The 26,918-nt window shown below is 34.8% G+C and overlaps 1 protein-coding gene across 1 annotated transcript in view; it reads left to right on the top strand.

Moving 5' to 3' along the window:
• The window catches only part of sdc2 (syndecan 2), a 128,627-nt gene that overhangs the window by 86,262 nt on the left and 15,447 nt on the right, over positions 1-26,918 (top strand). The window contains exons 2-3 of the mRNA XM_030147346.1: positions 23,283-23,400; positions 24,143-24,309. Coding sequence (XP_030003206.1) covers positions 23,283-23,400; positions 24,143-24,309 — 285 coding nt within the window. The remainder of the gene's footprint in view (positions 1-23,282; positions 23,401-24,142; positions 24,310-26,918) is intronic.

Here is a 26,918-nt window from a genome sequence, read left to right as displayed (position 1 = left end):
ACTAGAAACAAATTCCCCAGGGTTTAACAGGTTTAGTTTTCACCGTTGTCAGAAAGCAAAACCTTGATTACTCCAATTAACCTGTTAAACCCTGACCATATTTTCAGGGGAAAAACGCCTAAACAGACATACCCAAAGTAAAAGAAGAATTACTTCACAATAATAAGGTTCATATGGATGTTCTTGGTGTCTATGGACATTTAGAGACCTCACAGAATCTATTCCCATTGTCTAAAATATTGTATCTATTACTATGCCTGAGTAAACTGTAACAAACTACAAGAAAAATTAGAATTTTTTATCCTCTCCTGTTTTTTTTTCGGCTGGATTGATGATGATATGCATAAATTAGTTGTTCGTGTCGGAGATTTTTAATAGCATATATTTCACCCCACAAAGATGAAAAATCATGTTTGAACATTAAAGTTTGCACTAAAATATACTTTTGATGCACTTTTATTAACATTAGGGTCTAAATTTTGAGCAAAAGTTGAAAAAAACATCCATTGTCCTGATTTATTATATTTTTATAGTAGATGAATATTAATATAATTTTTTCGGCCCACGGGTGGGCCGATAGGGCTAAAGGGGTTTAATTTGATATGTTCCCTAGACCTGGAGGAACCTTTGAAACCTAAAAAACTAAGATATATACACAGAAAAAAGATCGATATGCAAGTTCTGTGGTCCTATACCAAGAGTAAAATCCAACTATATGAAGTCAGACACCCATTTTTGACCATTCATATCCTTTGTACCTTTTTTTTAATTTTGTTTTGCCAGAAAAATGTCAAATAGATTGTAAGTTGCAGTCATAAAGCTCTTAAAGTGTCTAAACTTGTTGACTCCAGCAGAAACTGCATAGAACACTGTTGTATTTGTGTGTGAAATATGAAGTTACAGCTCAAAAAATACACTTTGCTTTATACAATAAGTGACTATGAAGCAGGCTGCGGCCGACTGATGAAGGAGGATCTGTCTGTCGGTTGGCCCTGTGCACTTGTTTTACCCTTTTCCTTCTCTGTGAAGTCGGTGTTGTGATGTGCGTCTGTGTATTTGGCTCACGCCTTTGAGATGTGAGACTTGGATAAGGGTTTGTGTGTGTGTGTGTTTGTGTGTGTTGGCACATACATTTGTGCATCCCGAGGGTGGTGGTGGATGGTGGAGGGGGGGAGTCAGTGGCAGTAGCGGTGGGGGGCTTTCATGGACTCGCAGATGTTCGTATGTGTGTGTCTACATTCCTTTGAGGAACACTATTTCCCCTGCCCTGACTTGGAGTTGAGCTAATATTTGTTGTGTTGAAGTGAGAGCCGTGTGTCAACAGTCGAAAGTCAGCCTGAGCCCGGTTGAGATTGCTCCATTTTCACCCCCCCCACCCCCCACTCCCCCCTTCTTCCTCCTCCTATATGTATCTCCTCACTTCAAACTCCCTCTTATTGAAAGGATGCAAATATTACACTGACAGACACATACCAGGGGCGTATACAAACCCCACACCTTTCAAAAGCTGCCGGGCTCATACGCAGCGCTTTGACAGGCTTTTAGCAGATGCACCCTCCAGGCTATATGGGATTGTCTGGAATAGTGGGTTATTTCTCCCATCTTACATCTTCTCCCCTTTTATTTTCACACTTCCCTCTCTCGATCCATCTTCCGCCGATTCTCCGTTCGTCTTCTGAGTCGGCTCTTGTAGCTTTTCTCCCCTTCTTAGGGTCAAAAAAAAAAAAAAGAGAACATGACGGAGAAGCAGACAGACAGCGGTTATCCCTCCTGCTGGCTTATTAGTTCATTAGCTAGCAGAGATGGCAGTAACAGCAGCTCTTCTCCCAAGTAATAGAGGACATACAGGCATTGCATTTGCTGGAAACTGGCTCGTTATGGCAGCTCACCCTTCTTCTTCTTCTTCTTCTTCTTCTTCTTCTTCTTTTTCGTGCACTTTCACTCGCTCAATGTGCCCAGTCCCTCCATCTCTTTCCCTTTCACACTCTGTAAGCTGGTCAGACTCTGTGGAATCTGCTTGTTAAGGTCTGAAAATGAGGCTGGCCTGTGTGCACAAATACTGTATGTGTGCACCCCGTTATACACATAGTGAAAAAGACTTGGATAGTTCAGATCAGGGGTGTCAAACTCATTTTGGTTCAGGGGCCATATTTAGCCCAGTTTGATCTCAAGCGGGCCAGAACCAGTAAAATAATGACTTAATAACCTATAAATAATGACAAATCCAAGTTTTTCTTTTTGTTTTAGTACTAAAAAAAAAAAAAAATTATGAAAATATTTACATTTTTAAAAAAAGATGTGAATAACCTGAAAAAAGAAATTTCATTAGAAAAATTAGTGCAATTTTAACAATATTATGCCTCGACTTATTATTTATACATTAACATTTACACATAATGTTACATAAACATTTGGTAACAGGCAGAATATTGTTAAAATTTTGGAATTTGGAACTAAAATTTGAACAATTTCTACAATATTACATCTCTTATTATTATTAACACAACTACAGATCACAGTGGATCCATAAATGCACAAAACATTTAGTAACCAAAACTCATTTTGGTTCAGAGGCCATATTTAGCCCAGTTTGATCTCAAGCGGGCCAGAACCAGTAAAATAATGACTTAATAACCTATAAATTATGACAAATCCAAGTTTTTCTTTTTGTTTTAGTACTAAAAAAAGACCCCAATTAAATTATGAAAATATTTACATTTTACAAAAAAGATGTGAATAACCTGAAAAAAGAAATTTCATTAGCAAAATTAGTGCAATTTTAACAATATTATGCCTCGACTTATTAGTCATACATGTACATTTACACATAATGTTACATAAACATTTGGTAACAGGCAGAATATTGTTAAAATGTTGGAATTTGGAACTAAAATTTGAACAGTTTCTACAATATTACATCTCTTATTATTATTAACACAACTACAGATCACAGTGGATCCATAAATGCACCAAACATTTAGTAACAGGCAGAATATTGTTAAAATTGCACATTTTGGGTTGTTCATCTTTGTTTTTATTTATGTGTTTATTTGCATTTTATTGTGAAAGAATAGTTTTGTAAGTGCAAATATTTTCACAGTGTAATGTTATTTTTTTCACTTAACTTTTTTCCACATCATTTTTTTACAAAGAAAATTTGTCGTTGTCATTATTTATGGGTTATTGTGTTGTTATTTCGACTGGAGCTCACATTGGTCTGTATGTGGAACCTGAACCAAAAGGATTTGGACAGCCTGGACTGTTCAGGTTCATTTTTGCACTTTCATCCTGCGATCTGGAATGGAATCTTTGGTGGGTCAGATTTGGCCCCCGGGCCGCATGTTTGACACCTGTGGTTTAGATAAATCCTAGACATTAGTTGCAACTAAAGCCGTTTTCCCTAAGCGTCACATTAATGCCAGCGCATGAGGTCTTGCTCCGTGTGTTTAGAAGATGAAAGTATCATAGTATGTGTGAACGCTCTCCGTTTTTTCTTATTTTTTTTCCCTTCACTCTAATACCACATGCCACCTTTGAGAACGAGTGCTTTTGTGTTGCATTCACCATGCTTCACACTGGCTGTTACTTAGAAACACTGATGTTTGTCTCCTCCCAGTGCTCCAAGGCCTCTTCTTTTCTCAAGCATACTTCTTTTTTTTCTCTACTCCAAGGTGTTTGACTTCAACTCAAAGGATGGTACTTGTCAAAGCAAAGCAAATATAAAAAAAAAAGAATTCTGAAGCACTCAAGATACTTTTTGGAGACTTGACACAGGATACCGATGGAGCTTAAGAAGTATACGTACAACAAATATGGATAAAAAAAGCATTATGATGAAGTGATAGTAGTACATGTAGTTCAACCTTCATAGTGCAGCATCTCTCCAAAAGCTTCTGCTGCAGTAGTTCTTTACTTTTACTGTCATAAAGTAGTTTGCAAGCAACACATCTTTAATAAATTACCTCAGTTCTTAAACCTTTCATAGTTTGTAAAAGTTATAGGACCTGTGTGTGCCATTTAGAGGAATATATTTGCACAAGTGGAATACCCTTATGTGCATACAAATCATTCTGTCTTCTTACGCTTTAGCTCTTTAGAGGCAGCTGGTCCTCTGTCACGGAGCCCACAATAGTCTAAGTCCAATCCCCTCCATGGGACCTCATTGCAGAAAAAATCAATTGCAGTCAGTGGTGAGAAATCAGTAATTTTTTTTTTTTTTTTATCCATGTGGTCTGTTACACATAATATGTTTGCCATAATTTTACAAGGCAAGAAAGTCACAGTTTATTGTAAAACTAATGAACTATCAGACGGTGAAAATATTGAAATAGAAAAACTACATGTCCTTAAGTCAGTGTTTTTCAACCGTGGGGTCGGGACCCCACGTGGGATCGCCTGGAATTCAAATGGGGTCGCCTGAAATTTCTAGTAATTGATAAAAATAAAATAAAAACTTACTAATAAAAATATATGGTGAGTTGAGAGAGACAATCCCAATCCATAAAAGACATGAGAAACTGAAGCTGAACCAGGTACTGTGGCACTGTTTCTTTCAAATGTTCACTGTGGCTGGTTTCAGATGCTGCAGCTCTTTTATAATTCATAGTTTGAGTAATTGTTTTTCTGGTATTAATTTGCAGCCTTTGGACTGACTGTACAAAATTCTCCCTTTGTGCAGTAATCTACACCTGGCTTTTCTGCCTCCGTCCACAATAATATACATTATATAGACTAAATGTCATGTAAAATTAACGTTTATTTGTAACATAGTATAGCAAACTATTACATGACCCAAAACAAATACATTTTAGCCAAAAAAAAAAAAGTCTTTGTTTTGAATGTCAGGGATTGCCAAACATTTGTGATGTTAAAATGGGGTCATGAGCCAAAAAAAGTTGGGAACCATGTCCTTAAGTCATGGAGGTGATGATGTCATAGCGGTCTGTCTGCACAGTGTGTTTAGAGTCATTGAAGAGGTCTCTGCAGCTTCAATATGACCAGATGTGTGGTGATTTTTGGCTTTTTTTTTTTTTTTTTTTTTACTTCCACTAAGGAGGTTATGTTTTTGTTGGCGTTGGTTTGTTTGTCTGTCTGTTTGTGTGCAAGATAACTCAAAAAGTTATGGACAGATTTGAATGAAAATTTCAGTAAATGTGGATACTGGCACAAGGAACAAATGATTATATTTTGGTGGTGATTGGAGGCGGGGGGGCCCACTGATCGGCCTTGGTGGAGATCTGCGCTCTCCGAGTGCTTCTAGTTTTAAGAATGTATTTATTAAATTTTCATTTTTCAAACCAAAACAAAACAAAACTGCTCAGCTCCACTGTCAGAATAGAGATTTACAGTCAGCATAGAGACAGCTTCCCATCACATTCATATCTGTATGATATAATTAGAGTCCATTTAAGAGCAGATGAAAGCTCGAGACAGAATTAAGGACACATTTCCTTCAGTATAGGCCAAGATGGGTTTCCAAATGTGGCTGAATATGTCAATCTTAGAATGTGCCAAGCATGTCAAAAAGTCAAATGGAATGTGCTCCAACATTAGCTTTCTCCATCCAGAAATGGAAGGGGATTTATCAGAAGTCCATTGTAGTTATCTATTGTTTTGGGCACAAAAGGTTAAAATATTATACAATTTTCTGTTATGTTTATTACTAATACTCTTATTTGGTAAGACAAGGAGAAGAGATCACGAATCAAGATCAATGTGGGTTTTAATAAGTTTTCTCATTTCAAGTCGGACAGACTTCCAGTAGCAGATTTTCAGCTCATTTAATACTTTTTTGACTCCCTCTTGAAGAATGAGTGAAACATGCAGAAGTAGCTTCATTTTGGTGTTGGTGATGTGTATCATATGTAATCAGAGATGCAGTCTACTGAGCTGTTTCAGACTAAACTAGATGTTCGTGGGATCAATACTGAAATATCGATATCTCCAATGTGATCTTTACACTCTCGAATTGATTCACAAATCAAAATATCGATACTTTGGTTATTTGAGGTCGTGTATATCAGGAAGACAGTGCAAAATAGCTAAACTATCGGGATCTGGTCCAAATGATACATGATTGGTGGGAACTACTTCTTCTTCCGCCTGAGTAAGTGTGTGCTGCGTCGGTCCTTCCCATCCCTAAGATACCTGGGAATGACTGACACTTCTGGACCAGCAGAGAGAGTCTTTTCAAAGGCAGGAGAAGTTCTGAGCAAAAAATGGAACAGACTAAAGAGAAAAACAGTAAATACGCTAGTGTTCCTGAACAAAAACTTGTGAATGAGGGAAAGTGTTGTTGATGGATGCTTTTATTGAAGTGTTGCATGTTCAGTATGTTCATGTTTCATGTTAACACATTTATGTAACATGAATTAATGTGCAAGTTTATTTATTTATTTATTTTTTGACACTTAATTTTTATTAGTTATTTTAACATTTGTTGTACAAAACATAAACAAAACAAACAACATTCGGCAATAGATATTAGTTATAATTCAGAAGCAAAGGTAATAATGGCTACAGTTATGTAGCAGCAATCAAATTATATAATCAAATTTGAGCAGCAGTTCTCTCAGGACTATGTGAGCAAGTTTAAATTTTTCATAATAGTTCTTAATAATTAAACAATTATTACTCTCATGTTTTGTATTCTCTATGAAGTTATGATTTGAAACTATTTGAAAAACTTTTTTTTTTTTTAATCTACAAGACATTAAGTGTATTTGTACAAAAGATCGGTATCGGATGGGTATCGGATCAGTATCAGTATGGTATTGCAGATACCAGCCTGAATTTCATTCTGTATTGGATCTGAAAGGAAATCCGTGGAATCGAGCATCACTAATAGATGTTACTTTGCTATCTCTACTAAAAAAATGTGACTTTCATGACTTGTAAAATGATCTTTTATATTGGCAAACATCATAGGTGTAAATACTGTCATAACTCGAATGGGATCAAAATTCCATGGGGCTTAGCAAGTTCTCTGTTACCAGATGGTGCTAACCCTTCAGATTCAGTAAGGAAAAGGATACTGTTATGCTGTATAGCGAGACATGAGTCTGTATCACGGTTATAATAGTTTTGGATTTTTCATTATAGTTTAGCTTTATTTAATTTGGACTTTTTTCCCTCTAATTTTGTTAGTTTTAATTCATTTTTAGAGCAGGTTTGCTAGTTTTTATTAGTTTAGATTTTTTTCTAAATGCTTAGTTTTAGTTTAGTTTTAGTTTTGTCGTATCTTTTCTCTTCTTCTCCATCATATTCAAATAAATCCCAGACAGGACTCTGCTGCTTTCTCCCAACTTTAGCCTCGATGTTTCCAGGTAGAGTGGGGACGAGAAGACGACAGGAAACCACAAGTGACGGACCACGAAGTGTCATATGGTGGCGCTAGATAAAATTGCTAGAGTGAAATAAATCGCTTTTGTATCAATCCAAGATTGAAAAAGACAAAAACGAGGGGAATTTTATCCATAATTTTTATCCGTTTTAGTTAGTTTTTTAAACACATAATACAGTTTCAGTTAGTTATCGTTTTTTTCTTTTAATTACAGTTTTTATTTATTTCAGTTAACGAAAATGTTTTTACAATTCTAGTTTTCGTCATTTCGTTAGTTTTCGATAACGATTATAACCTTGGTCTCTATACTGACTGTATACCATAATATGGACTGTACTGTATACTGTAGAAGTGGATAAACACACCTTTACACTAGCATTTATTACCTCTGTGAAGGAGGGTATCTGATAACCCGTGTCCACCCTTAGTTGTTGTTGGTCTGTCTGTTAGCAGGCTGACTTTTTATGCACTCAGTAAAGCACCTTCTCTACTGAGTGCAGCCTCCACAAAGGCCCACAGTCATGTAAGTGAAATAAATACCATATCTTGCAATAGCAGAAGTGCAAAAAAATTCCAGTCTAAAAATGTAACGGTTTGTTGACGGCCAGTGCCTTCTTCCCCTTCTACCATGTTTCATTACAACCAGTGCAATAGTATTTTCATAACCTGTAAAGACCCAAACAGCCACTGGTGACCAAAAGAACCCACTGATCTAAACTGTTTAATACCTGTTGATCCATTAATCTTATTAATACATATAAATAATTGGTGTAAAATACAGTTTGTCATCTTTTCACGGTCATCAGATATGACCCATTTGGATGTTCAGAGGCTCTGTAGTTACCATGGAAACACCATCATCTTCTACAACACAGGTGTCAAACATGCGGCCCGGGGGCCAAAACCGAGCCCACCAAAGGGTCCAGTTTGGCCCTTGGGATGAATTTGTGAAATGCAAAAATTACACTAAGATATTAACAATCCTTTTAGCTCAGGTTCCACATTCAGACTAATTCAATCTCAAGTGGGTCAGACCAGTAAAATATTATTATAATAACATATAAATAATGACAACTTCAAATGTTTCTCTGTGTAAATGTAAATATTTTCATGTAAACAAAGTACAATTTTGCAAAAAAAATATGAACAACCTGAAATGTCTTAAGAGAAGTAAGTACAGTTTTAACAATATTCTGCCTGTTATTAAATGTTTTGTGTATTTGTATTTCCACTGTGATCTGTAAGTTATAATGTACATGTGTAAATGATAAACTGAGGCAGAATATTGTTAAAATTACACTTATTTTTTTTTAGTTTGTTCATGTTATTCACATCTTTTGAAAGGATAGTTTGTAGATGTAAACCTGTTCATAATGTAAATTAAATTTTTTCACTCTAAAACATACAGAAAAGTTTGGAATTGACATTATCTATATATTATTATGTTATTATTTCACTGGTCCGGCCCACTGCAGATCAAATTTAGCTGAATGTGGCCCCTGAACTAAAATGAGTGTGACACCCCTGTCTTACAACATTGATTCACCAGTAAAACCCCTGAAGTTGGATCAATAATGGTGGGTGGAGATGCTTGTTTTATGTTCAATTAATGATATATTTTGTCTAAAAAATCACTTTTTCTTCACTTTTCTCTGTTTCTGATATAATAAAACACAACTTTAATCTGAACTTTTATGAACATCTACATGATCAGTGAATTAAACATAGGAAAATACATGATTTACACTGAAAAAAAACCACAAAATACAGAGGATAATATTATAATAAATAGTGAGAAATCAATTAAGAATGATTAAATAAATAGAAAAATTCATTTGGGAACTGACACTGAAGAATCACTGGGTCTTTATGGGTTAATTCTGCAGACAAACACACCAGTATTGTACAGAGGAATGTGCTGTACCTTATATATATATATATATATATATATATATATATATATATATATATATATATATATATATATATATATATATATATATATATATAGTGAAGTAACCAACCCACCAGTAAACACAAAAAATAGAACTTCCACTCAGATGCATCGGTTTTTTTGATGTCCACTCTGCGTTACTTGTCAGAGGATTTATGTCTGGTTCGACTCAGTGTTAGTGATAAGAGCTGAAAGGAGCAACTACCTGTAAATGTCACTAGACTGATAAAGAGAGCAAAGTTTATCAGGGCTTATGTGTCTGCGCAGATGCATGTGTGTGTTAGTGAAAGAGAAAGTCAGCTTTTATCAACTTTGTATTGTGTACACTAGCCAGCACATATGCGTGCCAGTTTGTGCATGTCCCAGTGTGTCAGATAAAGCTGGAGAAGTTTATCAAGGTCAAACAGACCATTTCCTCTCCTTGGTTTGTGCAGATTTTGTGTTGCTGCGAGAGTTTGTACAGTTGACCTGCTCTAATCTAAGACATTTGTTTGTACTGTGAAAACATGACGATTATAAAGGAATCAGTGGACATGTGTATGACAGGTGTGTTCAGTTTGGACTCTTATACAGTCACGGAAAAAATTATTAGACCATCAAAACTCATCAAAAGCAATCCAGTCCTAACTCCTGTGTGTATCATGTGACTAAGACAGACAGAAAAGAAAACATGGAATGCCTAAAAGCACTGTTTTTGTCAGTACAATGCCATACATATGAACCCTTTCATGCATGAATTATGAGAACCGTAATCAAGATTTTTTTTTCCTGAGTGTTTTTATTCCTCTTTAGGCATGAAAAAAAAAATGTGATTGATTTTTTTTTTTTTTTTTAAATCAACCTGTTTTTCATGGAGTTACAAAAATGTCCACTCAGCTACACCATGAATTTTATTCTTGAAGCGAAGAAACATGTATTTAAAACCCAATATCATAAAGTGATATGAAAACAGTGAAATGAAACCATGTTTATTAATAATAATAATAATAATAATAATAATAATAATAATAATAATAATAATAATAATAATAATAATAATCTTTATTTGTATAGCACCTTTCATACAGAAATTGTAGCCCAAAGTGCTTCACATTGATTGAAAAAATACAATATTAAAATACATTAAGATTTGATTATACATCAAGAAATAAAATGAAATTTGAAAGAAATACAATAAAATAAAAAATAAAAATAAAAACAGCGCACATTAAAATATTTGATTATGCACAGAATTTTTGAAGTGCAAGAAATAAGATGAAATTTGAGAGAAATACAATAAAATAAAAACAGTGCACATTAAAATATTTAATAATATATATAATATTTAATGCAGCTAATCTGATGTTTTCTCACATTTTAACATATTCTAATACTAGTTATTACTCACTTCATGGAGATAATATGCACAAAATAAATATTAACAATTGATTTCCACTCAAGAACCAATCAAGAACAGCAAAGTTACAATAATGGTATGAATTGCAGCTTATGAGATGACGCGTAAGTGTCCACTGTGTTGGTTGATATGGAACTTAAACAACAAAACCCATGAATATACAAGAGTAAAGCTGTAGAGTAACTGTCCACTGTAGTGACCACTATGCATGAAAGGGTTAATGTAAGAACTGAGGTGATTTTGGTTATTATCAAGAAATCATGTTAAATGGATAGATATCAGCTCTGAAATTAAACTACTACGAGCTATTTTTGTTGTTATCATTATATTTGTCCAAACAAATGGACCTTTAGTTGGACCAGGCATTAAAATGAACAAGAAATTGAAGAAAACAAGGGTGGTCTAATATTTTTTTCCATGACTGTATGCTTGCAGATCTTGTAGTTGATTAACTTTTTTTCTTTTATTGTCGCCTTTCATAAAATACACAGCATGAAATGATGAGTTACTGTCATTTAGTAGTGGCACAAAAGTGCTTCTATGAAACTAGTTTCATTTTGGTACCCGAGACTTTTCCAGCTTTTTTAGATCCAATAATAAAAGAGAAATTTAGACATATTTCCCCCCAGGACGGACCTAATGGTGACCTCAGATAAATGCAAAAAAAATAAATAAATAAATTATACTCTTGCTCTGAGCCATCCCAAAATCATGAATTTTTAATAAAATACTGGAGCCAAAAATAGGACCAAAATCAGGACAGGAAAAACTACCTAGGTGTCAGTACATGTGATCTGAAAACAAGGCTGTAAATGGTCTTATATAGACTATAAATTAAGATACTGTGTTAAATTTGATGATCCTAGTGGTTTTTCTAATCCAGACATGTGGATTTTTTCATGAATCTCAGTCTCATTCCAAATTTTGTGTGTAACCCATCGTGTCCACTTGCATTACATGCAGAACCTGCCCAGTTAAACACATATAAATCACGAATGATTTGCAACAGCTGCCATTTTTGTGACACTGTACCTATGAGAGAATAAAGAGATATTCAAAAAAAATAGTAGCGCGTAATTTTCGTGTCCTTTTTACTGGGTTACATGCAGATTTTTGTATTAAATATAATGTAAAATAATATAAAAAATGTGTTTTATCTGAAAAATAGTTTCTCTTTGATTTCATTAAGTATTTATTTCTAAAATAGACCCAAAGTGCTTCCAAACTTGCTTCATAACATTAGTCTACAACTGGTTTGAATTTTTAGCCCCCCATGTCCTGTTTTTAGGGACCAGTTTAAGAGAAGCACCTATATGGTCTGTTTTTTTAAGACCAAATGAACTGAAATTACCCTTTTTCTTAAAATTACCGGTAATAATAATAATAATAATAATAATAATAATAATAATAATAATAATAATAATAGTCCAATATCGGTATATATGTAAGAAAATCCAGTGCATTTATCCCTTAAAATGTCCATGAGGGAAGAGTAATATTATATCCCAAAGGTCTTGTTAAAGAAATAAAAATTAAAATTATAATCAGGTTCATCAGTATGCACATTGTTCCTCCATTTAATCATTTAGCCAGTCAGTTGAAAGTGTTTGCATTATAATTACACTGTCTTTGAGATGTATTATCCTTATTGCCTAACAGGCTGTAAGGGATTAAAAAGCGTCCTTGTTAATGCTTGAGGTATGCATTTGTTCACACATTTTCAAGTCGGAGGTGTCATATTATGCTCTCACTCTTATGTTTATGTAGAACCAATGCAGCGATGAATGCTTACATGCATTTGTAAAACAAGTCTACTCATGCATATATGTGTGTGTGGCCTCTATCTCATTAGTGCCCTTTGTTGCCATTTGATCTGTGGCCTGCCTCCTTTTGGCCTATTGTGCTCATATCACCAATGCATAAAGACCTGCAGACTGAATGGAACGCTGAATTGGTTCGCCAGTGCTTTTTGCAGTCGGGGGGTTGTGTTTGGAGGAGAAAAAAAGGCAAGAAAGGTTAAGATAAAGTTGCTTTGAACAAATTCTGTCTTTGATCAGCCGGCTCGGTGCTGAAAGGCCTTTCTTCCAGAAGTCAGAGCCAGTTGAGAGAGGAACGATGGAGATACGTATTGTTGTGTTTCATCTCGCCTCTGTCTTTCTTTTTCTTTTTTTTCTTCTTTCACTTTCACACTGTTGTTAGCTGTGTGTGCTCCCTCTCTCTTTGTTATGGAGAATACCAGGCCTCTCTTTCATGACTCTAACCAAACACATACATACAATGACTTAAAAGCACTTTTAAACATATTCACACTGGAATGTAATTAGAAGTTTTGAGCTCCTCTGTTTTTCAGTTTTTACTTTTTCTGCTGTTAGTTGATAAATCCATTATAAAATGCACTAGAAATGGATAATTTTACAAATAAATTAGTGTTTAATACAGAACTAGACTGGAGTTTTGACAACGAATGTGAACATGTTGCATTTTAGCAATATTTTTCATTTCATTTCATTTATTTTGTTCATGGATGTGCATTTCATCAGCAGACATTCGGTAATCATCAGGTGACCAAACATATACACAAGGGATGTAACGATTACCGGTATAACAATAAACCGTGGTAAAATTGCCAACGGTTAGTATTACCATTTCAATTCTAATTATCATGATAACCGTGTTTGATTAATGCACTTTTCCATAGAAAACGCCTATGTAAAGATCTGCTTTTATGTCAAATATTTCAGTATAGTTTTAATTTATTACAATTTTAATTTTATTTACCTAACATTTGGAACCAATATTCACTTTTAAAGTCTTTGAAAAGGTTCATTAAGCATCTTTGTGTTATTTATGCAATAAAGTATATACATTTTTCAAATCGGATTTTGTTTTTTTTTTTTTTTGTATTTTCTGGCCTTTTATGTTTTTATAGTAGGTTAAAGTGAAAAAATAATAGACAGATGAGATAGATGAAGTTGTGCTGAAAAAAAAGATACCAAACATGGTACTGAAAAACGGCCAAAATAGGTTTAGACCACTAAGGGTTAGTATTTGAATGTTTCTGCCAACAGAAGGTACATTGTGCCAATTATTTTATTAGTTTTTTTTGTTGTTGTTTTTGTTTTTTTTTTTTCAAAATACAACTTGGTTAAATTATTTCAGTGTGTGTATTAGTACTTGTTGAACATTTTGAGCACAATTTCAACAATACTGCGATAATAATGATAACTGTGATAATTTTGGTCACAATAACCGTGATATGAAATTTTCGTATCGTTACATCCCTAATATACACACCCATGTTCGAAAAGGAGCAGGATGAAGAAAATCTTATATTTCCTGCCTCCTTCTAAATAGTAATAGCCTTAATGGTTAGCCATACACAACTAGCTATAAAGTCATACTGTATAAAGTCAGACAAACTAAGCAAAGTACATCCAAAGATAATCCAAAATGAATACAAAACCAAGTGCAAAACTACATATCCAGGAAGTACAAAGCAAACAACACACAGGTGAATGTATACCTGACGAAATGATGCAAAACAATTACAATACCGAACCAAAATAAGTAAATAAGTATGTCACAAGAACCCTAAAAGACCTAATTTGCGCCAGTGACTACAACCACCTACTAATCTAAAATGATTAATAACTTCTGCACCATCAGTCCTATCAATACATGTACATAATTCAGCTAAAATGCAGTTTCTCATCTTTTAATCATCATCAGATATGACTCATTTTGACATTCAGAGGCTCCATAGTGAACATGGAAACACTGTCATCTTCTCCAACATTGAGTCACCAGTGGAAGTCAAGTAGTTTGATAAATGACAGTAATTGTAGATGTTTGTTTTTATTTTAAGTTAATGATACAGTCACTTTTACTTCAATTTTCTTTCTGTTTTCATATAATAATCTTTGTGTTGACATCTACATGGGCACTAAATGCATGACAATACCTGCGTGTTTCTGAAAAATGCAAAATTCAGAGGATAATATTTTAATATATTGTGATAAATTACTTTGGAAGATAAGATAAGATAAGATAAGATAAGATAAGATAAGATAAGATAAGACTTTATTGATCCCACTAAGGGGAAATTTCACAGTTAGCCTAACAGCAACAACATACAACACACAAGTGCGAAGAGAAAGACAAAACAAAAAACAAAAAAACAAGAAACATTAATGAATAATAATAATAATAATAAATGTTTATATAGAGAATTAGAATTAACAAGTGGTGCCAGACATAACAAACCCCGCCCCTCATATGTATTGTAGCTTATTTTGGAATCGATCCAGCTGATGTCATCATGTCTATGTGTGTGCTGATGTCAGCATATCAGTAGCCTCTATATATGTGCCCAGTTTGAAGTAAATTGAAATAAAATTGATGTTTTTATACACACTTGAAATTTCGCCCATTATAAGTAAATGGGGAAAAATAAGATTTTAAAAATTCATAAAAAAATTTGAACTTTGACCTACTTTTCCCAAAATGTAATCACATCTATTCTGGGCCACTAGCAATCTATAAACCAAATTTGGTATGAATTCAACCAATAGTTTTGCTGCTACAGACATTTGAAATGTTGCCCATTATAAGTAAATGGGGAAAAAAAGTTTTAAAAATTCATTAAAAATTTGAACTTTGACCTACTTTTCCCAAAATGTAATCACGTCTATTCTTGGTCACTGGCAATCTATAATCCCAATTTAGTATGAATTCAACCAATAGTTTTGCTGCTAGAGTGTTAACAATCAAACAACAAAACAAACAAACAAACCAAACCAAAAACAATACCCCTTGCCTCTCCTTTGGGGGGTGGGGTAAAAAAATTAAAAATTGAAATTTGAAATAGTATTTACATATTTACATTGTGGTTGCACATGTACATGGTGTGATATGGGGGTGGGGCTTGGGGGATTTACTGGGAACTGTTATGTAGTCTGATGGCTGTGGGGAGGAATGACCTGTGGAATCACTCCTTCTTGCATAGGGGGTGTTAAAGATGTAGAGCAGGGGTCTCAAACATGCAGCCCGGGGGCCAAATGCGGCCCGCCAAAGGTTCCAATGCGGCCTGTGGGATGAATTTGCAAAGTGCAAAAATTCCACAGTCAAGGCTGTGGACCTCATTTTAGTTCAGGTTCCACATACAGACCAATGTGATCTACAGTCAAATAATAACAGCAGAATAACCTAAAGAATATAATGACTCCATATTTTCTTCTCGTTTTAATGTGAAAAAAATAATCTTACATTATGCCTATAAATAATGACAACTTCAAATTTTTGTCTTTGTTTTAGTGCAAAAAAATAACATTAACTTTTGACTATATTTACATTTTCAAACTATGCTATAACAATAAAATGCGAATAACCAGAACAAATATGAACAACCTGAAAGGTCTAAAGAAAATTAAGCACAATTTTAACAATTTTCTGCCTGTTCCTCAGTGTTTAGTGTCTTTGTAGATCTGATCCATAATGCACATGTAGAAATGATAAAGTTGAGGCAGAATATTGTTAAAATTGCACTTATTTTTCTTTAGAAATTTCAGTTTTTTCAGATTATTCACATCTTTTTTGTTTGACTAGTTTAGAAAAGTAAGTATTTTCATAATTTAATGGGTTTTTTTTGCACTAAAACAAAGACAACAATTTGGAGTTGTCATTATTTATAGGTTATTCTGTTATTATTTTACTGGAGATCCTATCGGGCAGAATGTAGCCCCTGAAAGAAAATGAGTTCGAGAGCCCTGATGTAGAGAAATAGTTTAGGAATAGTTCTAGGTCTGAAGTCTTAAAAGATGAAAAGACGAAAGACAGATATTCCTACTGAAAATAAAAACATTCACAAAAAATTACAGCTTCACTTCCCTTTTGTCTGCTGAGGCATAAATTCTAAACCGGGCATTAATAAGGGGATAATTTCTCAGCTTCCATTTTCTCCGTTTTCTCACACAGCATGTCTATTCTTTGCCGTTAACAAAAACATGCCTTTCTAGTCTTTCCTGTCAAGCCAATTGATTCTTTCCTCTAATCCTACTTCATTCAGCCAAAGGTTTATCAGCACAACATCCCAGGAGCAGACCTGGAACTGTAGCAACTGGCTAAATGAACGAAAAGCACACACACAAACACACAGAGGGATGATATATTGCGGGGTCTTTCTTTTGTATTCTTTATTTCTAGCGCTGGACTATCAGTGGAGAAGGGAGGGGGTGCAGCTGACCACAGATCGGATGGGATAGGAGTTGAATGGATGTTGCCATGGAGGCTTTTATAGCTATTCCAGTCACACACATATTCACATAAATAGTTACATGTGGCATCCAGACACATGCATAACAGCAATCATACTGACATGTGCAACGTATACCTGTCATTTCACGTCCCTAAGAGCAAAAACAGCCCATTCCCTTATCTTATTTCTCGTTAAAACGTCGATTTACATAGCATGTGAAAAAGTGCTTTTTAAACAAACAGGCACTGTTAAACTGGGCTCCTTTTCATCCAGTCACTCCATTAAGCTGGAACACAAACATTCCCACTACTCAGACCAGTTGTCAGGGCAACAATCCTGTGGGAGGGGATTGATCTTCTGATTGGATGATCACCTGCTGCACTTTAAGTCATTAACCGAGTACACGATGCATCTGTCAGAAGCACAATACAGGCTGATCTGCTCATAACAACTACTTTTGAAGGTGAACTACATCTGTGGACTGGATGATCGTCTGATTTGATTGCACTTAACACATTTAGATGTGATTTGAGCTTTTTAAAATTGACTTATTATGAGCTTTAAAGGGATTCTAAGTACTATTGATATTCTAAACTCTCAACAGAAGGAAGGAGTCATACACTAGAACACATGTAGGACTACCAAAACCACCGATGAACCAGTGCTACGTATGCACAGACTGTATCACTCACTGAATAAAGTATAAAGCTCATTGTTTACTCACATCAATATTATGTTGTCATCAAGTTTTTTCCCTGAAACTGAAATTAATAGCCGGTTATTTTGACAGTCAGTCAAAATCACAACGTCTTATAAGCTGACCCAGAGAGCAAAGAGACACTGGGACAGATCTGGAACAGAATCACACCCCGACTCGGCCCGAAACCATTTGGCAGATCCATCCCAGTGTCCAAACACACATCGGGCCAAAACAGGTACTGCTCCGCGAAATGGATCTTCTACAGAAACGGTCCAGCTCTGGCCCAGCTCTGTTCAATCACATCTAGAATATACACAAGAATCATGTTGGCCCAGATTTGTATTGCGACTCTGGTCCAGATTCATATTACAATTCTGGTCCAGATCAGCATTACAACTTTGAAAATCAGTCTTGGTTGTGTGATGGGAGACTGTTCTGGGCCGAATCCGTCAGCCAGCACAACTCCGGACCTGCTAGAGAGAGCTGAAAGACAGATCAGATGCAAATTTGGTCCAAAGTCAGAAAACGGATGTGAAGTATAAACAAATGTAAAGGCTTTAATGTGGATCTGGCCCAAAAGTAATTGCTATCTGGGGATAGTTTACATTATAGCTCTGTTAGCTTAGCTCTGTTTTTAGTAGGAGTGTAATGGTGCACTTGTTTGTACCGAGCTGTTGTGGTTCAGGGTAGGGATGTAACGTTATTGCCTGTACTGTATCCAATGGTACAATAAATCAATCATTAAGGAATATGACATGCATATTTCGTGAAGTATATAAACAATATTTAGCTTTTATTCTTATAGACCCAAGCGAAAGAGAAATTAAGGTTCTCAGGAAAATCGCCGCTTATCAACTAATCGTTAATTGATCAATAAGGTCAACCAACTAATGGTTAATGGATTAATAAATAATTTGCATCCCTAGTTCAGGGCCTTCAATACAATAAGGAGGTGTGCCAAAGGGATATATGTGTAGTCTAAGTGAAGAACGCAAACACTCGCCTTAAGTTCCCATACGAACCTTGAATCAAAACGCACACAGTATGAGCAAAGAGGTTGGAAGCAGAACCCTGGGGCGCCATTAAGGGGGGTAAACATGACAAATTCATGGGGCCCAGTATTTGTGGGGGGCTCATAGAGCAGTGGAGGGGGTCCAGTGGCTACAGGTTAGAAGCTGTGAAAATTTCATGTAAGACCCCCCCCCCACCACCACCACCACCACCACTCCGACAGATCGAAAAAATATTAAATTTTATGAAGGGTCCATAACGTTTTCCTTTTCCTTTGGCCCACAAATGGTAGCAGAACAAAAAAAGAGTAGTGTGTCAGCAGTGTTTCGTGAAGATCGGTTATATTTAAAGTTATTTTTTAAAATGAAATTGGACTCCTTCACTGTACCAAAAACATATCGAAAATGTACCGAACTGAACAGCCTGTATCGAAAATGTATCAAACCACAGACCCTGCTATTAAAATTTATCAAACCGAAGACTCCTGTACCGAAAATGCATCGAACCAAAGACTCCTGTACCGAAAATGTATCGAACCAAAACTCCTATACCAGAAATGTATCAAACCAAAGACTCCTGTACCAAAAATGTATCGAACTAAATACTTGTATACCAAAATGTATCGAACCAAAGACTCCTATACCGAAAAGGTATCGAACTAAAGACTTCTATACCAAAATGTATCGAACTAAAGACTTCTATCCCAAAATGTATCGAACTAAAGACTTCTATACCAAAATGTATTGAACTAAAGACTTCTATACCAAAATGTATCGAACCAAAGACTCCTATACCAAAAATGTATTGAACTAAAGACTTCTATACCAAAATGTATCGAACCAAAGACTCCTATACTGAAAATGTATCAAACCACAGACCCCGCTATCAAAAATGTATCGAACCAAAGACCCCTGTACTGAAAAGGTATCGAACCAAAGACCCTATATCAAAAATGTATCGAACCAAAGACTCCTATACCAAAAATGTATCGAACCGAACACTCCTGTACCGAAAATGTATGGAACCAAAGACTCCTGTATCAAAAATGTATCAAACCAAAGACCCTATATTAAAAATGTACCGAATCAAAGACCTCTGTATCGAAAATGTACCAAACTGAAGACCGTATATCAAAGATGTACCAAACCGAAGACCCTGTGTCAAAAATGTACCGAACCAAAGACACCTGTACTGAAAACATACTGAACCCAAATTTTTCTGTTTTGTTACACCCCTAGTTTTTAGACAGACAACCACCGCAGTAAAACCATAAATCTCTGTTTTCTATACGGTTTGTGTTGCCAATAGCTGCACTAAAGATCTGTTTGGAATCGTTCAGACAAGGTCAGAACTGTCTCACTTTAGTCTGAACCGTGGATCAACAAACAATCGACTTAGCAAAGATAATAACATCATATAATAACTTTATACCTTCATAAGCCTCATAATCAAACTCATCTGTGTAGAAGAAACGTTGCAATTTCAGCATCAAATTCCGTTCTTTTCATTTAGAGCTATGTGGAGAAAAAAAAAAAAGAAATCAGCACTGGCATCTTGTGGGTAATTTGAAAGCTTATTTATTTCAAACACTTTAATGATAGTTTAGGTCATTTTTTAATATTAGAAAGTAGAAATACCACATGTCAATTTTGAAAGAAGACTTTATTTACGGTGATGACCACTAAAGAAAAAAAAACCCAAGTACCATATCCAGGCCAAAGAATGCAGGTACAAGACAAAAAAAATATATATAACTGGAGGTTGCAACAAATGTAGCCAACTACACACTCGATTGTCCTGATGAATAATTTAATTTTACAACATTCTCTTATATGAGGGAAGGTTTTAAAATTGAATTATTCATTTGGAGCCGATGTTCTATAGACTGATGTTCAGTACCTCCAGTACTATGTATATTTTTGTCTTGTACCTGTAAAAGTTGAACAAAGAAAGGGGCATTTTTCTTCATCCTGTTCTTTTTTTTATTTTTATTATGTCTGTACAAGTTGTCTACTTTATAGGGTATTATTTGTTTTGTGTACTTGATTGGATGGGAAGTGCATCGCAGTTTTCTTTTTAGTCTTGTGTCTTGTTTTGGTCTGTTTTTCTAAATCATTATCATTATTTTATGTTGGGAAGCAGTTAATGTTTCAGAATAAACTTTTTTTTTATTACTATTATTTGATGATGATGAAATTCTTTATTCAGTCGTCACATAATACAATCACTGTCAACATTACAAACATTACCAACAGGTTAGTGACTGAAAAAGCACAGGCAGAAGCATAATATTTATATTAATGCCTGTCCTACAGAACAAATTAAGCTACCCAGTGTTCAATATAGGAGAATAGAAAAAACAAAAATGCAAACAAACAAGCAACAACGTAAAGAAGTGAAACTAAACCAGAAAAACAGAAAACATAACCAACCAAATTGATGGTAATTTAATGTAGAGTGGAAAATAAATAATTTATTTATTAATTATTAGATCTTAACAATTGTAACATTCAAAAATTGCCCTACATACCATTTTTTTAAAAAAACAAAAATTAGCTACACATTCGTAAATCCATGCTGGCCTCATTCCATAGTTTAACTCCAACAACAGGCATACATCTTCTTTTAGTCACTTTTTTTTTTTTTTTAGCTTTTTGTATAACACATTTACAAACATCTCGCAAATCATATTTAGACTCATGTTGAGAAGAACCTTTGTACACAGACAGGTAGTAACATTAATTTGGCTTTATACATTATTTGCATTTTTTTTCATAGTAAACCAAATCATTAAATTTCATAGTATGGGATTTCATAAACAATAGATTAGTATGTTCATTGTAACCGCTCCACATCATATACCTTTATGGTGTTATACAGGGTGTATCAAAAAAAAAAAACCAAAAAACTATACATTTTGAAATATTACCCCCAGTTCCGCATTTGATTATTTTTGGAATTTTCTTTTATGGACGTCAGTAGGTAGGGGATTGGTAAATATTTGTCCAAATTTACAGACCCAGGTTTTCATGCATGAGTGAGCAGGGGTGAATTGCGCAATCCAAGTTAAAACTGGTTTGTGTGAAGTAGTGATGGGATTTAAATCCAATCAAAGGTCATGGGAGGGGCAATGGGCATCCATCTTGTTTTCCACAAAATTGCCAGTTTACAGCATTAACACTTCGACCACCATGTCAGTTTCATTTCTTTACCCAGTTAACCCTAACTCTAACTTGGCCTGTCATCAGTGACATTTTCAGGCCTAAAGAAGTTGACAAGTTGGACAAATATCCACCAATCCCCTACCTACCGACATCCATAAAAGAAAATTCCAAAAATTATCAAATGTGGAACTGGGGGTAATTTTTCAAAATGTGTAGTTTTTTTAATACACCTTGTATGTTGAAATCTCAATATTAATTAGGTTTTCATGTTGTATTAAATGAAATATAATGGGTTTTAGAAACTATAAACCAGAACTCATTTTAGTTCAGGGGCCACATACAACCTAATGTGATCTAAAGTGGGCTGGACCAGTAAAATAATGTAAATAATAGAGTAAGAACTTATAAATAACGTCAACTCCAAAGTTTTGTCTATGTTTTTAAGTGAAAAAAAGTAAAATCACATAATGAAAATGTTTACGTCTACGAACTGTGCTTGAACATAACATGAACTAATATGAACAACCTGAAAATTTGTAAGAAAAAGAAGTGAAATTTTAAAATTTTACACTTTAATTTATTTATTTACACATGTGCATCACATCACATCAACGTACACATCACAGTGGATTTACAAATACACAAAAGTTTTAGTAACAGGCAGAATATTGGTCCAATTACAGGGACTTTGCTTTAGACGTGTCAGGTTATTCACATTTTTTTTTCAAAAGACTAGTTTGTAAATGTAAACATTTCTGTGTAATTTTACTTTTCTTACACTTAAACACAGACAAAAATTTGTGGTTTTCATTATTTGTAGGTTATAATGATAGTATTTTACTGCTCTGACCCACTTTAGATTGAACTGACCTAAAATGATTTGAACATCCTTGATTGTTAATATCTTCAGTGTAATTTTTGCATTTCCAGAACCTGAACCACGGGCCAGATTGGACCCTGTGGCGGGCCGGTTTTGGCCCCCGGGCCGCATGTTTGACACCTGTGCTATAGACTCAAATAAGTCAAACTAATAAGATGATTCTGAATCTGGATTTTGTATTTACTTGTGCTGGGCAGCGATTAAAATTTTTAATCTCAATTAATCGTGTGGACTTCTGCGATTAATCACAATTAGCAGGGGCAGAATAACATGAGTTAGAATAATACGGCATTAACGGGAGATTTTAAAAACTTATTAGCGTTATTTAATGAGTCTGTTAACGCGTTAACTTGCCCAGCCCTAGTATTTACATTAATCACAAAGAAAAATAGTTAAGTTTTAGTTTTTTTTTTCCTGCAAACCTCTGATCCACATTTGGTAAACGGCGAATCTGTTCTGTCGCCAAACTGTTAAGGCCAGCACTATGTTGATGTGATATACTGTGGAAATGAAAGCTTTGACATATCAGAGAAATATGTGATAAAAGAATCCTCAACACCTTGTTATCTCGTTGCTTTGCAGATAGCTGAAGCAGCCAAGACTTCCTCCTCTCAGGCTGATGACTTGTACCTGGATGACGCAGGGTCGGGGGGCTTCTATCCTGAGGATGACGATGACTTTAACTCAGGGTCTGGCTCAGGTAAGACACATGCACACACTAATATAAGAAAAGACACACACACAAACACACACAAACACACACATACGTTAGCTCGGCAGGCAATTTCCCAGAGGACTGATTCATTTTCATGTCTTCTTTCATGAAGGTAAATTTTATGAAGACGTAGTTTCATCCGTTCATCACCCGTACCATCGCTTTCTCTCTTTATCTTCCTCCTCTCTTTGTATCGTCTTACTTGTGCTGCCTATCTCTTTCTTTCACTCAATTTGAATGGAGATTGCCTTGTCACCCCATAGCGCCGCGGGCAAATGTGCATATTTTACATGTCTTTTTTATTAGCTCCTTTCTTTCGCTTGCTTTAAGCACCCCTACAATGCTCATTTCTGACTCTAAAGTAACTCGACTTTTTTGAAAAGAGTTGTGTAACTGCCATGAGGAAAGGTCATGTAAGGTAAAAAAGGAGACAGGGCTGTGATCAATAGCTCTTCCAATACTGTATAGAAGCCTTATTACTCTGCTCTGCCTTTGTATTCTATAGGAGAGTCAAACTGTAAATAAAACATTACGACTAAATCCATAGTGTAGACTTAAGTAAGACAAAGTGCATGACATTAGGTATAAAATAATAATATCATACATTGCTTTACTTTACAGATTTCTTCCAGCTTTCATGTGCTGTGAATATTATCTTTATACGAGGGGTATTGTATTCTCTGAGACTTGGACTTTATTCATTTGCTGCTCTCTCTCTCTCTAACAGGTGGAGATGAAGAAGTGGATATTGAAACAGTGACTGTCAGTACTGTTTATATCCAGCCCAAAGCAGCAGAACCCACCCAGGACTCCACCAAAGATTTCACCCCAAGAGTGGACATAGTCACAGTCAGAGAAAAGGCCATCACACCCAAGAAACCATTCAGAACAGAGGTAAGAACCACAGGAGAACACAAGAACATCTGTGCTATGTATGTATACATGTAGTGGAAAAAAAGGTGGAAAAAACCCCAGATATTTTTCATGTGTTGGATTGGAGAAATATCTGTTTTCACAAATACACGGCTACATGTATGTAGGGATGTAACGATTACCGGTATAATGATAAACCGCGGTGAAATTGCAGACGGTTAGTATTACTGTTTAAATTCTAATTATCATGATAACCGTGTTTGATTACACTGGTCTACAATTTTTTAGAAATGATTTGCTTCAGAGATTAAATGTGCTAAATGTTACGTATTTTAATAAGATTAATTGGAAAATAAATGACAAAAGTGCCGGTTTGCTGATGTTTTCAAGGTATATGATTAAATGTTATTACACATATATATTGGTTTATGTACATTTATATAATAGTTTTATAAATCTTCCACTAAATAGAACCTGTAAAGTGAATGTATCCTAATGTGCAGACAGTGTTTTCAAGTAGATCTTGTAGCTCTGAGACAAATATTCCTTTTGAGTCAAACCCATTCTCTCGTTAATTCTTGAATTTCACATTTTGACCCAAGGCTATATCTTGGAAAGTTCAGCCAACCAGCATTTTTGACTTGATTTTTCTTTATCAGTGACTCTCATGTGGTAAAATTTCATTACTTTTATTTTGGAAGTATTTTCCTTGTAGACCAGTGTTACCGCACTTTTAGGGGAGAAAACCCTATGTAAAGCTATGCTTTTATGTCAAATATTTGAGTATAGTTTTAATTTATTACAATTTTAATTGTATATACCTAATATTTGGAACCAATATTCACTTTTAAAGTCTTTGAAAAGGTTCATTAAGCATCTTTGTGTTATTTATGCAATAAAGTATATACATTTTTCAAATCGGATTTTATTTTATTTTTTTTGTGTTTTCTGGCCTTTCGTGTTTATATAGTAGGTTAAAGTGAAGAAATAATAGAGAGATGCTGAAAAAAAAGATACCAAACATGGGTATAGTAAACATTTGTTTATATAGTATATAAAGGCAAAATCAAAAGTACTGAAAAACGACCAAAATAGGTTCAGACCACTAAGGGTTAATATTTGAATATTTCTGCCAGCAGAAGGTACATTGTGCCGATTATTTTATTTATTTATTTATTTTTTAAATACAACTTGGTTAATTATTTCAGTGTGTGTATTAGTACTTTTTGAACATTTTCAGCACAATTTCAATAATATCGTAGTAATAATAATGATAACTGTGATAATTTTGGTCACAGTAACCGTGATATGAAATGTTCATATCGTTACATCCCTACATGTACGCATGGCCCTGATTGAAAAGTAGAGGAAATTTGCTTGTGTTTTTAGTATGATGAGTTACTAGTCGCTTTTCCATTGGACAAATTCGCAAAACTTTACCGATACCGAGGTTATTATCGTTAACGAAAACTAACGAAATGATGAAAACTAAAATTGAAAAGATGTTTTCATTAACTGAAATAAATAAAAACTCAAATCAAAAGAAAAAAACTATAACTAACTGAAACTGTTTTGTGTGCTTACAAAACTACCTAAAACGTGTAAAAATTATGTATAAAATTCCCTTCGTTTTCGTGTTTGTCAATGTTGATATAGGATAGAACGTGAAAATTTCGTCTCAGATCAGCGGTGTAACAGAACAGTGTTTTACTATTATACATGCTGTTTAAGGAGTAGTATGTTCGTTCCGGAGGTACATTGAAGAAAATTTTTAAGTAATAAATCATTTTCAAAGAATTTTATCCTCAAATAAAACACAATTCAAGTTGCGTCACTGCCAAAATGTACGACACAACTGTACTTGTTTTTAACTTTTTGTGAGTTCAGAAAAAAAAGCCCTGTTTTCAGCTTTGCACAAAGGCATTTTCCAGCTAATCCAAAAAAGGATTTTAAAGAATGTATTTAATTTAAGAAGAACATTTCATCATTCAGTTTATCACAAACAGTCAACACAACACATATGTGGCTTTGATTGGGCCTGAAGTAGATGAAAAGTTGGAATGTGAAAAGTCACTAAAGCTGTCAGATGCAGTATACAAGTTGTAAGAAGTGCAATATTTGCCTTTGAAACGTAAAAAGGTAAAAGTATAAAGTTGCATGAAATGGAAACACTTGTATCTAGTTGGATGTTCCAACTGCAAGTACCTCAAACTTATACTTAAATGTAGTACTCGACTAAAAGTACTTAGTTACGTACCTCTGCTGGCCGCTGTATCACATATCATCTCATGACATAATGCAGTCACTCATATTTAAGCGCAATGACTCAAGTGATTTTAATCCTGACTCAACCGAGACCGTATGAGAGCGTGTCTTTATCTGACCCAGTACGTTATCAAATCCTCCGTAATACCAGGAGCACTGAGGTTGCATTCAGGATAAAGATCAAGTGCTCACGTCAGTTCTCAGTGTTTTTGCTCCATTGCAAATTATGGGGGGATTACATCTCTCTCGGACATAATCACATATTCTGGAACCATCCTAGATCTCACTTCGGTGCTGAACTCTTACTGTACTACGGTACAGATACTGCATCTGTTAGGGATTAGTCATCAAGGTCTCAACCCCCT

The sequence above is a fragment of the Sphaeramia orbicularis genome, chromosome 11, assembly GCF_902148855.1.
Source record: "Sphaeramia orbicularis chromosome 11, fSphaOr1.1, whole genome shotgun sequence".
NCBI lineage: Eukaryota > Metazoa > Chordata > Actinopteri > Kurtiformes > Apogonidae > Sphaeramia > Sphaeramia orbicularis.
Note: the sequence above shows the minus strand (reverse complement) of the source record. Positions and strands in the feature narration are given on the sequence as shown.